General features: G+C 46.6%; 1 protein-coding gene across 1 annotated transcript; it reads right to left on the bottom strand.

Moving 5' to 3' along the window:
- Positions 1-553: 553 nt before the first annotated feature.
- SOX21 (SRY-box transcription factor 21) lies at positions 554-3,804 on the bottom strand. The gene has a single exon (XM_027115992.1). The coding sequence runs from the start codon at positions 2,977-2,979 to the stop codon at positions 2,149-2,151; it is 831 nt and encodes a 276-aa protein (XP_026971793.1). The 5' UTR covers positions 2,980-3,804; the 3' UTR covers positions 554-2,148.
- Between the last annotated feature and the right edge of the window lie 8,529 nt (positions 3,805-12,333).

The raw sequence follows: 12,333 nt of genomic DNA, 5'->3' as shown, positions 1-12,333 counted from the left end.
TTTTAATGCCACTAGCATGACAGAATAAAGCCTTAAAGAGGCCCAAAGTTGTAAAATGTCGTTAGCAGTGATTATCCTTACAACTAAAATCTTAAGGTGTAAATAAGGAATATGCCAAAGATACACGAACAAATTACACTGATTTAAGCGGTGGAGCTCTCCAACTAACAGGATAAAGTGGTCAGGCAACTTTCTCCTCTTAAAATGTTACTGGAAACTAGTGAAATGCTTTAAACGGTCTGGATGTTTTCAATGGGCTCTGTTCTACTGGTTCATGAATGCCTTCCCTGCCCCCTGCCCCCCCCCAAGATAATACAACTACTTGGTTTTTTTTTTTTTTTTTATCTTCTTTCCTATTCACGATTAAAAATGTGATAAATCAGGTTTTTGGCTCTGAATAACAATGGCTTGATTTAGATTTCCTAGTAAATCTATTCAAAAGTGAAACAAAGGCTGCCTTTGGAGGATACCTTACACTTCACCTGGACCAGGCACGTAAGGGCAATTCAGATAAAAATCTTGTTAGGAACTCAACAAGAAATAAAGGATTTTCTCTTTTCCCTGGTTCAGGCTTTATTTAAACTCTTTGTTCAAAAAAAATGAACAGAGTGATAGTCGGATTCTAATTTACAGATATAGCTTAGACGTCTAATATTAAATTAGAAGATCACACAAGAAAACCATTTACACATAAAGGTTAAAACCAATACTTAAACTTTTTAAAACTTTATATTACATAAAGCCAAAATGAAACTAAATACATGTTAGCCAACTTCATTCACAAACATTAGTCAAAATATATACATTTAAAAAGAAAAAAAGCTACAAGTGAGGTTCTTTTCTCTAAAATGTGTTTTATCATAATTTGCAAATGAATTGCAGGTGATCTAAAAAATAAGCTAGTTAGGGAGGGAACTCCAAAACACATTTAAATGGTTTGAGTTGGAGAAATGCTAGCTGAAACAGAGAGGCATCTGTCAAAACAATTCTGGTTTTTGTTTTGTTTTGCTAAATAATAAATATATAATTACCACTCAGACAAAAAAAGTCTGATTTAATCTTAGATAAAATTGCGGTTCTGAAATAGTCCCGCAATTTTTAAAAGTTAACTTTGACATTTGTTCAAAATGTTTTAGAGTCTAAAACCGACTCAGATTTAGGGCAACGCAAATAACACATTTTCAGACTTAATGTTTTCAAGGACATATACACATTTACAATCTTAAAGTGAAACTCAAGTCATAAGGGGAAAATAGGAATAATGCCTTTTCTCTTTCTGTGTAAACTGTGTCAAAAATCCAAGCGAGTGGACTCAGGGAGACTTCTAGCGGTTTTTTGTTTGTTTGTTTGTTTTTTAAGGGAGAAAATCCAATTGACAACTTTTCATCTAACACATATTTCTTGTTTGCCGTCCTTGCTCTTGAGAAAGAGCTCTTGCTCTGATTTGCATATGCTATGATAAACAAAAGAAACCGTGATCATCTCACACACAAAAGGCCAGATTCGAGCCGGTCACTGGTCAAGAATGGATCCGGCCTGGGGGTTCTGCTTGAGAGAACAGAGATTTTGCAAAGTTCAAATGGTACAAATAGGGAGCAAGGCTGTTCAGAGCCATCCCGCTCCGAGAAACTAATGACACAGATCAGCTTTTTCCTTGTGCCAACCATTTCAGACCCAACATTTGAACAGAGTGCATGCAACAGCGACCAGGAGAAAAGAATAATAACAATAAAAGAAAGATAATGGGAAACAAAAACAAAACCGACAATAAACTTCCAACAAAGAAAGCTGGAAAGCCCAACATATCAAAAAGTTACTCCTCCACCTCTGTGGGCCATAACGCAACAGGTTCCGAAGTGCAAAGCAAACATCAACTGCTGCGAGATACAACTGCCCTCTTTAAAGTTGTCTGCCGGGGTGCAGGTGTGAAATGACCCTGTGAATTCACACGCACACTCGCCCGCGCACTCGCGCGCTCGGCCACTCGCGCCCCGACTGGCCTCTCTGCCTCTGCCTGGCACCTATACATCTTATGTACATACAAACCGGGGCCCCCGTCGCGGGAGGGCGCTCGGGGAGGCCGCAGAGCTCGTACCTATACATATGTACACGTGTGCACACCGGTCCTCGCGAGGCGGCCCCGCGGGGTCATAGCGCGGCGGCGTAGGCCGCGGGGTAGGGGTCCAGTTGAGGCTTGCCCATGCCGGGCAGTAGGATGTAGGCGAGCGGCGGCTGCAACCCGGGGCTGGGCCACGCGCTGCAGTTGCACGGGATCATATAGCCCGGGTTGCCCGGGCTGGGGTGCGAGTGCGTGTGCCCCCCGGCGGCCGCGGCCGCTGCTGCAGCCGCCGCCGCCGCGCCGTGGAAGGCGCCCGCGCCCGCGGTCGGGTAGCCCAGCGACGACGCGTACGGGAGGCCGGACGAGGAGGACGAGATCTCTGCCATCTTGGAGCCCAGGTCGAGCAGCGAGTAGGGGCTGCCGGCGGCGGCAGCGGCGGCGGCGGCGGCGGCGGCGGCGGCCGACTGCGGGAAGAAGACGCGGGCGGCAGCCGCGGCGGCGGCGGCGGCCGCCTTCTCGGGGTTGGCGAGCAGCGACTCGGGCACCAGGCCGCCACCCGCGCCCGCGTGCAGCCCGGCGCCCGCCTTGAGTGCCGGGTGCTCGGCGTCGGTCACGCCGCCCAGGCCGTACGGCACAGGGAAGGCGAACTTGTCCTTCTTGAGCAGCGTCTTGGGCTTGCGCCTCGGCCGGTACTTGTAGTCTGGGTGCTCCTTCATGTGCATGGCGCGCAGGCGCTTCGCCTCGTCGATGAACGGCCGCTTCTCCGATTCGGTGAGCAGCTTCCACTCGGCGCCCAGGCGCTTGCTGATCTCCGAGTTGTGCATCTTGGGGTTCTCCTGGGCCATCTTGCGCCGCTGAGCCCGCGACCAGACCATGAAGGCATTCATGGGCCGCTTGACGTGGTCCACCGGCTTGGACATGCTCTCGCCGTGCCGCGGCTGCAGCCCGCCGCCGCCGCCGCCCGCGCCGTCGCTGTCGGCCCGGAGGAAATCAATGTTGGCCGTCCGCGGGGACCCTATCGGCCCGCCGCGCTCACCGCGCCCCACTTCGCACCCCGGCGTCGCTCCCGCCCGGGAGGAGGGGGCCGGGGGACCAGCCCCGGGCCGCGCCGCTCCCCTGGCCGCCCTGCTCTCTCCGGCCAGGCGCTCGGGAAAATCCTCTCCGGGGCGCGATAACTTCTCGGCGGTGTCCCCACCCCACGGGGGCAGTCTGCCCTTTGCTTTCTTTTTGTCCTTTCTCTCCAGTTGCGTTCGCTCGCGAACTCCCCGCAGGTAGCCGCCACCCGGCAGCGCTCTCCCCGTCCTCGGTCTTTTCTCTGTTAAAGGCACAGCAGCCGGGAAACTTGCGTCTCGGAGGCTCCACCAGGTTGAGCAGAGGAGTCAGCCGCCGCGCGCTGCCAAGTGCCAAAGGGGGCTCTCGGCGGCTGGAGTGTTTGGGTTCTCCTCGGTGACTTTCTCATTTGACAGTAGCAGATGGGGGTGGGGGGAGGAGGGGAGGTGGCCCCGGAGGAGGAAGAGGAGGGGGGAGACGGAGGAGGGTCCGGGCGCACCAAGGGAACGCAGAGCGCAGCAATGGATATAAATACAAATACTGCAGCACCAGCCGGTCTTCCTCACTCGGGGCAGGCAGGGCGCGCTGACGGGAACCCCCCTAATGAGCTGGGGTTTTGCGGGGGGACCTGCCTCGTGGGTCTTCCTCTCCGGCTGCCGGTCGGGGAAAGAGGTTGGATGAGGCTTGAGCGAGCCTAGGATCTACGGACCTCAAAGGAAATCCTCGTGGCTCGCCGAAGCGCCGCGTCTCGCTGTCCCTCGAGCCATGCCGGCTCCGCTCGCTCCAAGCCCCTCCTGGCTCTCCGGCCGACTCGGGCTCCCGGAGCGCACCGGGCGTGGAGCGCGGCCCGGCTTCCGGGCAGCGCGGCGGGCCCAGCACCGGCCGCGTCCCCTCCTCGGTCCTCTGGGCCTCCGCCCGGGACTTGCAACTAACTTCGCCCAAGTTTCCTGCGCCGGCACCGCGGCGCCCCTTTCGGCGCGCTCGCCTCGGGGCGTGCGCCCGCGTGTGCTCCGCGCCCGGGGCCCCTCTCTCCTGGCTTCCCCGGCGAGAGCCTAGGGGGCGGAGGTGCGGGGTGGGGGAGGGATTTAAGGAAGACGCGCCATCACCTCAGTTCGCAGGTCCGCGCTGGGGCTGCTCCCGATTCCCGCAGTCCCGCAGCACAGGGGGCCCCTCCGCGGCCCAGGCCGCCAGGCCGCCGCTCCCGAGGCGACAGGCGCCCTGTGCACGGGCTCAGGTGAGTGTCGCTACCTGCGTGTGCACGCGCCCGGAGCCGGCGCTGGGTGTGCATGTCCAGCCGCGGCTGAGTGTGTGTATATCTGGGGCCACGAGGAGGAGGTGGAGCCCAGGACTCCAGGAGGGAGGAGGGCCCCGCGGAGCCTCCTTCCGCTCCCACACCCCCAGGACCGCGAATTAAACAGGATCCCCTCCGCCCCCCTCACACTCCTCCTCCCACCCCTTTTCACTTGAGAGCAGGTTTAGGCGAGTGGAGAGTCCGGAGCGCGCCGCCGAGTTTGCGCACTGTTTGGCGTTGGCAAGCCCCTAGCGTCATCCCGGCTACCCTGGCCGGCCGGAGCAGCTGTGGGAGCCTCTGCCAGGAGGAAGGAGGCGCGCACGGGGAAGGGAGCCTCACGAGCTTCGGAGGAAGAGGGGACCCACCCTAAAAAACGCTGGAGACTTTTCCTAGCAAGAAAGGGCTCCTTTTCCTTGGAGGTCCACAGGTTGCTTGCAGCAGATGCTTCCCGAATTTTCTTGCACTGGTGATGCATCCAGTCAGAGGTAGTGGAGTGAAAAATAACTGAGGAGGGACCGAGCGTGCTCTTGGCAACCCTTTCAAAAAGGACCTAGCCCAGGCATCCTTGGCCGACTATTCCGATCTTTTAAAATTCTGGGGGTTTGTTTTGTTTCTATTCTAGTCGTCAGTCATCCATATGCTGATCTCTTTAAGGTACAGTTAACTCACAGTATCTCACTTAAATGCACGGATAGGGTGAGGTGTTCAAAATCAGTAAGAAGTATAAAACGTTTCTCTGAAAGACAAAAGTGAAACATACTAATCACTCTACATTGGAATCTTTTTACGCTGTTAAGCACAATTTTCTTTAGTAAGAGCAGCTTTTTACTTTATATGTGACATAATGCAAAAATCAAGCAGCATGATTTTGTTTGCGTATTTTCCGGACTTCTTGGTATGCTGCAGCTCACTTATAACATGATCAGTCTGGAGATTTCATTCACCAGTTGGCCTGCCCTTCAGGGAGAACTTGCTTGCCTTCTTTCTTTGGCAGTTTGGATTTGACCTAGCCATGTGGTATGTACAAGTAGGAAGTTCTATAATCAGTTAACTCTTTAAGTCTTCCCAGCAATTCATGTTCAATTCACACACAGACACATATGCAGACACAAAGTACTGATTGAACTTAAATAAAAAGTTTGTAGGCCATCAATTTTAGTTTAAAGTTAAGTTCGTTTTATTGCTCATTTTAATAAAAGAATAGTGATTGTTGCTGGGTTTTTTTTTTAGCTGCTGTGAGGACATATAGAAATGCAAATCAGCAGTGAAATGTATGGGAGTGGCTATCTTTCTTAAGATACCACACTGCAAATGTTTACTTTGTATCAGCCCTTGTATCGCTAAAACAATTGGACTGATTTCTTTAGAACCATATTCCTTTACAGGCTCTGTAAAAACACTCTGCTGCTCACAGACTCTGGGTGGAGCAACGTGAAAACCCTAGCAGGTGCAATCACATGGACTAGAATATTAAATATACTGTTTTGTGATGATAAACTAGAAAAGTATCATCCCTGAGCTTTTAACCTACTAACCTGTATGATAGGTTTGACACAAAAATATTACACACTGTCATACAAAGAACATGTGTATAAGGATGCAAGTTATGAAAACTGTTATTCATTAAAAACATTGTGAATAAAGTTGAGTCTAATCCCCAAAATTATTTTGATATATACAAAAGGATAAGGATTGAGAAAAACTTTTATATTGGTGAGTTAAATTATTACGCATTCTTTTCAAATTTAAGTTTAAAAATCAGTTGCAATAAATTATTACCATGAAAAGAAATGTTTGCATATGTGATTGAAATGTATGCTTGTATGTGCAATATCTTATAAAAATAAAGTGCGTAAGCTTCCTGGGATATAGTTTCATAAATTGTGCAGTATCGCCTGTTTAGTGTTATTAAATGAACCAAATCTGAAAGTTCTTAAGTCCATGAATGTTGAACTGTGGGGGGGGAAAGGTGTTCCCATACCTAAGAAGAAAACGGCTGTTTGCGTGCTTGTTGGTTCTTCAGCAAAGGAAACTTCAAAATAGAAGAGATTTGGTTTTTAATTTTGGTTTTTGGGGGATCAGTATTCTTGGCCTACAGCCTTCCCGTCCAGGGAGAGACCTTCACAATGAGCCCTGCGTGAAGGGAAGGCAGCAAAGCATGGCTGTTATTAACCAACCTTCACACCTCTTGCCCAAATCTGGTTGAGCCTTTCACCAAGTAAGTTTCCGTGCCATTCTCTTTCTTATATACTGAAATGACAGTTCAATTTTAGTGTCCACAGACCTTATGTTTGAATTGATAGAATGTTATCTATTTGTTCTTGTACATTTTGATCTAAAAGTGAAAAAATACCAAGATTTAGGAGAGAGAGTAGTCTGTGTGAGTGAAGAGTGAAGGAAAAATAAATTGAAAGAGAATTAGAAGTTCTATGGGCTTTATATTCCCGACTCAATTGTGAGTACCCAAAGAACAGTGGACCTCGATCAGTGGAGTCTGTGCGGGCTCTGTATTTGCCTTGTGGCCAAGGAATACCCGTGATCACAAATACATCTAATCAGAAACAGAGAGGCAGACACTCGCTCAGAAAAAGTTTGGGGGTCTGTGTAAAGTCAGTTTCTTCTTTTCCCCTTAGGTCCTCCCTGTAAATGGTCTTTTTTCAATTCTAAAACTTTCACTAGGAGGCAGCAATGAGGCTGTTGGGGGAATTTAAAAAAATACCTTGGCAACACCAGACTGACCGGCTTTCTTCTTCTTTCTCTTTCTCTTCCATAAAAGAGGGGAGAATATTTGGATCCCAACAGAAGACAAGGGATCAGAGTGAACTAAATCATTCTCCTCCATCCATTCCATCTCCGTTTTCTCGCTGGATCTTCACCCAGATGGCTCATTGTCACATGTTTCTAGAACCATGGAGGTGAAACCACAGCAAAGAAAGGAAATCAGTGGGGTACTGAGAAGTGACCAAGTGGAAGTGACAGGGTGGGAGAGGTGATGCCTTCAAAGTGCAGGGGCCAAGTCGTGGCACCTGAAGCACTGGGAACAGACAGCTGCAGTTAGAGAGCTTTGGGCTCCTGGTCTTAAGCGAGTGCACGGAAAGAATTCGTAAGCTTTCAGACCTGCCTAGAAAAGTAATACAGCCTGTTTGTCCTGTTAAGGAGGAAATGAGCAAACTGACAAAAGCCAGTCTCAGGCTTTTGTCACAGTTCCTACTAATCCTACTCCTAGTAGGATTAGTTCCTACAACTAGTTCCCTAGTTGTACTCCTATCAGCCCCACCTCCGTCAGCCTCCATAAGGGGAAAAGATCCCAAACACGTGGTCCACATAAAGCCCGAGAGATGAGGAATTAGGTCAGGCAGTCCTGGTTAGAGTGAATGGCTGCAAGAGTGGCCCTTGACTGGTTACTACTAAATTTTCATCCTTGTGAGATTCCTGTCCCTTTATTCTCACTGCTCCTGCCATACTGGGAAGCTGGGTCTATACAGATTAATTATGAGAATGCCTTTCTTCATTCCTCCTTAACAGTACTCACTCAGGCTGGCATTTTCTAAAAGAGCTTTACCTAGATGACAGAGCAAGAAATACAAAATAAAAAACAGCTCCCTTTCACCCCATCCTTCCCTCCCCACCTCACCCCCACCCCCAAATTAAACACCGAAGGGAAAAAAGACAATACAAATAATCCAAGACAGACAGCTTCACAAAGTACTGATTTCAGATCCTGAGAATCCTATGTAAGCAATGGAGGGATTGACTTTTCTCTAGGATAAGTGCTTTTTGTAAGTGGGAGAGAGCTATCCGTGAGCAAAACCAGAAATGAATGAGGAGGTCTGGCTGTCCTTTCCAGCTTCCAGATTGCTCTGGCCTGTGTGCTACTCCCTCCCAGATTCAGTTTCCTATCTAAGGATGAGTCTGCTTGGTTGAGCAGTTTGATTATAACTATCATTTATTGAGTTCCTGAGTTACTATCCCTTTTACATACACTATCTTATTTAATTTTTAGGAAAATCCTAGGAGGTAAGTGTTACCTCAGTTTGCAATTGGGGAACAGAGCCTTAGAGCTGGTGAATAAGCAACTCACCCAAAGTCACACAACCATAAGTGGAAGGAATGGGGTCTGAGCTAAGCTGATGCTCTTCACCACCACCACTCTGAGTCCCAGTTGAAGGCTCAGCTCCTTCCTGGCTCAGGTTCTCAGTTCCACCTACTTCCTCAAGCCTTCTGTGACTCACTCAGTGCTGTGCTGCCTGTGTGAGGAGTGCGCAATGGTAATCTCTTCACTAATGCATTCCAAGCCCGTAACAACAGCACCCCTACGTCCAGTTCTGGTGTCTGGCAGCCAGGCTCCCCCTGGCCCCTGTGTTTGTCAGCACAGGTTTGGTCTCAGCTGTAACTCACTATCCCTCACTCCCCGGCTTCCCACTGCAAACACTGAACAATTGCTGGTGCCAAACAGAACCCAATCTCTACCTTTTTTCTGATAGCCAAGGGCTGCTAAAAGGGAACCTTATGACAATGATATCTAATCTCAGTCTGTATGTTCCCCTAACCCTGGTTGTCCAACCCACCCTCTCTCCTTCCCTCTTTCCTTCCCTCCCTCGTCCCTCTCTTTCTACCTTTCTTTTGTAAGATCCAAGTACACAGAATTGTTTTAATCACAATTCCTGGTGCATGATATACTCTCATAACTGCTCCATCAGTGACTTCCTTCCTTCCTTCCTCCCTCCCTCCCTCTCTTTCTTTCTTTCATCATGTAATAAATACCTATGAATCTACCATCCAAAATAAAATCTGCTGGTAAACCTATATTAAATCAAGTCCTCTCCCCAGAAAACTCTACACTTGCCTTCCCTAACCCAATGTAACAATTTTCATTCCCTTGATCTTTAAATTTAGCTATATAACTTTTCTCATCTCTGTGTATCCTTTAAATGTATGTTTTTCCTTTTGTTTTAACTTTAAATGTTATTATAAGTTAAACTTTTGTATGTCATCTTTATTGATTAACTTTTTTCGTTTAATTGTGTTGTTTGGATTCAGTGTTACTGCATGTCACTGAGTTTATTCATCTGCTGTGTAATATTTAATTGTTGCAAATATACCACAGTGTATTTGCTTAGACTCTCCTGCTGATGAGCATGGGGGTTGTTTCCAGTTTTTAACCACGTGTACTTGCTGCCATAGGCATTCTTGTTCACGTCTCCTGTTGTATACACGCAAGATATTTTACAAGCAAAAAACTATAAAAATGAGTAACTCACTTAGTACTGTACCCTTCTCCCAAGTGTGTTCCCTTGTGTTTCTGTTTGCTTTTGGTCTTTCTGCAGGCGTTCAGAGAGGTTTCTTAAAGAAATATTTGTCCAAAGTTTATGGTTCTTATCTAAGGGAAGATTGGTCATATAGGAGCTACTTCTCCATTTCCAGAATCCATCTGAAATTGATTTCTGTGTGTCGTATAAAAGTTGATTTCTTTCCCTATGGACACTCAATTTTCTAGAACCATTCATTGTAAAGACTGCTTTTTTATACTGCTCACTGGTGCTCCCTTTGCCCTATGAGGTGAGTCGGGTTTCTGAGCTCTCTACTTTGCTTCATATTTTTCAATTTTTGCACTATCCTAATTCTGGCAGAGCAAGTACTTTCAGTTTCTTCTTATTCAAAAGCATCGTGGCTATTCTTGGCCTTTGCATTTCCATATAAACTGTAGAAAAGATGGTCAGGTTCTAAATATTCTTTAAAAACCCAAATATTTTTAATTTTTTATTAAAAAATTTAAATTGAGGTATAATTGACATATAACATTGTATTATAATGGGAGGGAGGGTCTCCAAACTCTTTTCAGATGAAAACATAATGATTTGATACTTGTATATATTGTGGAACGATCACTATAATAAGTCAAGTTAACATTCGTCACAGAATATAGTTCTAAAATTTTTGTTCTTGTGATGAGAACTTTTAAGATTTACTAAAAGCCAAATATTTTTTGTTTGTTTGTTTGTTTGTTTTGTGGTACGCGGGCCTCTCACTGATGCGGCCTGTCCCGTTGCGGAGCACAGGCTCCGGACGTGCAGGCTCAGCGGCCACGGCTCACGGGCCCAGCCACTCCGCGGTATGTGGGATCCTCCCGGACCGGGGCACGAACCCGTGTCTCCTACATCGGCAGGCGGACTCTCAACCACTGCGCCACCAGGGAAGCCCCTAAAAGCCAAATATTTTTAAAAAGCCTTTTAATTAAGATTGTTATGAATCTCTAGGTTGATTTAGGGAGAACTGACATCTTTACAAATTTAGCACTTCTAACCGATGAGCTTAGTATCCTTCAGTTAATTTTGTTATTCTTTAATTTCTCTGAGTAACATCTTACAATTTTCTGGTAGAATTTTTACTCATCTATTATTACTAGGTTTTAAAAATTATCTTTTGATACTATATAAATAGTGTGTTTTTAAGGTTATAAGAAGATAATATCTTTTAAATAATTTTCTTTTTAAAAAATAATTTTATTTTCTGTTTGTTGCTGGTGTACAGAATACAATTGATTTTTGTGTATTGACTTTGCAAGTGGCAACCTTGTGAAGCCATTTTTAATTCAAGTAACTTATTTGTAGTTTACTTGGATTTTATACATACAAAATCATATCTGTGAATACTGAGAGTTTTCTTTCTTCCTTTCCAATTCTTATACATACTATTTCTTTTTCTTACCTTTCTGCACTGTCTAGACTCTTCGGTTCATTGTTGAACGATAAGTTATAATAGTAGGTGTTCTTATCTTTTTCCTGACAAATGTATGGCATAGTGGGAGGGAGGGTCTCCAAACTCTTTTCAGAGAGTTTGGGGCTTCTTTTTTTTTTTTTTTTTAAGAATTTGATCTTTTTTTTTTTTAATATTTATCTTATATTATTTAGTTTTTAAGTTTATTTGGTTGAGCCAGGTCTTAGTTGCAGCAGGCGGGCTCTTTAGTTGCAGCTCGCTGGCTCCTTTAGTTGCAGCACATGTGCTCCTTAGTTGTGGCTGGCAGGCTCCTTAGTTGTGACATGCATGTGGGATCTAGTTCCCTGACCAGGGATTGAACCCGGGCCCACTGCATTGGGAGCACGGAGTCTTAACCACTGTGCCACCAGGGAAGTCCCAGAGCTTGGGTCTTTTAATGATCTAGTTCAGTGCTAGTCACACTGCCACCCAATCACACACATCTACACATTTCCCTGGAATTCTACTTGGTTATGCTTTTCTTAGTTTGGACAGTTACTTGACCAATCAAACCATCCAATCTTTCTCTAGAACAGGATCTCCATGTGCTTGGGTCCATGAACCCTGCATACTAGAGGAATAACTCCATTGGTATAAACTTCTCCACCCTCTATTCCTTTATCAGACAAGCAGAGGTTTTTGCCAAGTATAGTTGCTTACCACCTGCCGGATTGCCGTGCTAGACTACTTGCCTCAACTTGTTTTTATGCCACTGTGCTATTTTGCATTCCTTGCATTAGGAAAACTGCAGCCTCTGTACCTGCACCACTAGGCGCTGGGTTGTGGGACCAATGTCCCCTAGTTTTTTGTGCCACCTATGGGGAGGGTGACTGCTTGGTCCAGCCTTAGTTCTCAGTGTGTCTAAGAGAGGCCACGCCCCCCCATCCCTCCACATAGTCCGTTCCTAAACGGGGACGTTTGCTTTACTCAGCAGCATAATGTTCCCTTTTCCTAGAGACAGGGTAAAATATCCCAGAAGCAAGCAAATGCGATAATTCCTTCTAATTTTTGAGACTTGAATGTGGTAAGAGGGCACAAGGTAGGAATCAGAAGCATTAAAGGATGGTGGTTTGTCTGATAGCAATCGGCATCCAATCATTCCAGCTGCCTGAAAAGTTGACTCATGACCTCAGTGGACTTATCGCCCCCTCTGGTATTTGTAGAGCCGAATTGTATT

Source organism: Aethalodelphis obliquidens, unplaced genomic scaffold, assembly GCF_003676395.1.
Source record: "Aethalodelphis obliquidens isolate GAN/ISIS:26980383/991018 unplaced genomic scaffold, ASM367639v1 scaffold15, whole genome shotgun sequence".
Classification (NCBI taxonomy): Eukaryota; Metazoa; Chordata; class Mammalia; order Artiodactyla; family Delphinidae; genus Aethalodelphis; species Aethalodelphis obliquidens.
The sequence above is the reverse complement of the archived record's forward strand: the minus strand, read 5'-3'. Positions and strand labels throughout refer to the sequence as shown.

Bases quoted from the DNA above. Each gene is read 5' to 3' on its own strand.
- SOX21 (XM_027115992.1), bottom strand. From the start codon at position 2,979: ATGTCCAAGCCGGTGGACCACGTCAAGCGGCCCATGAATGCCTTCATG.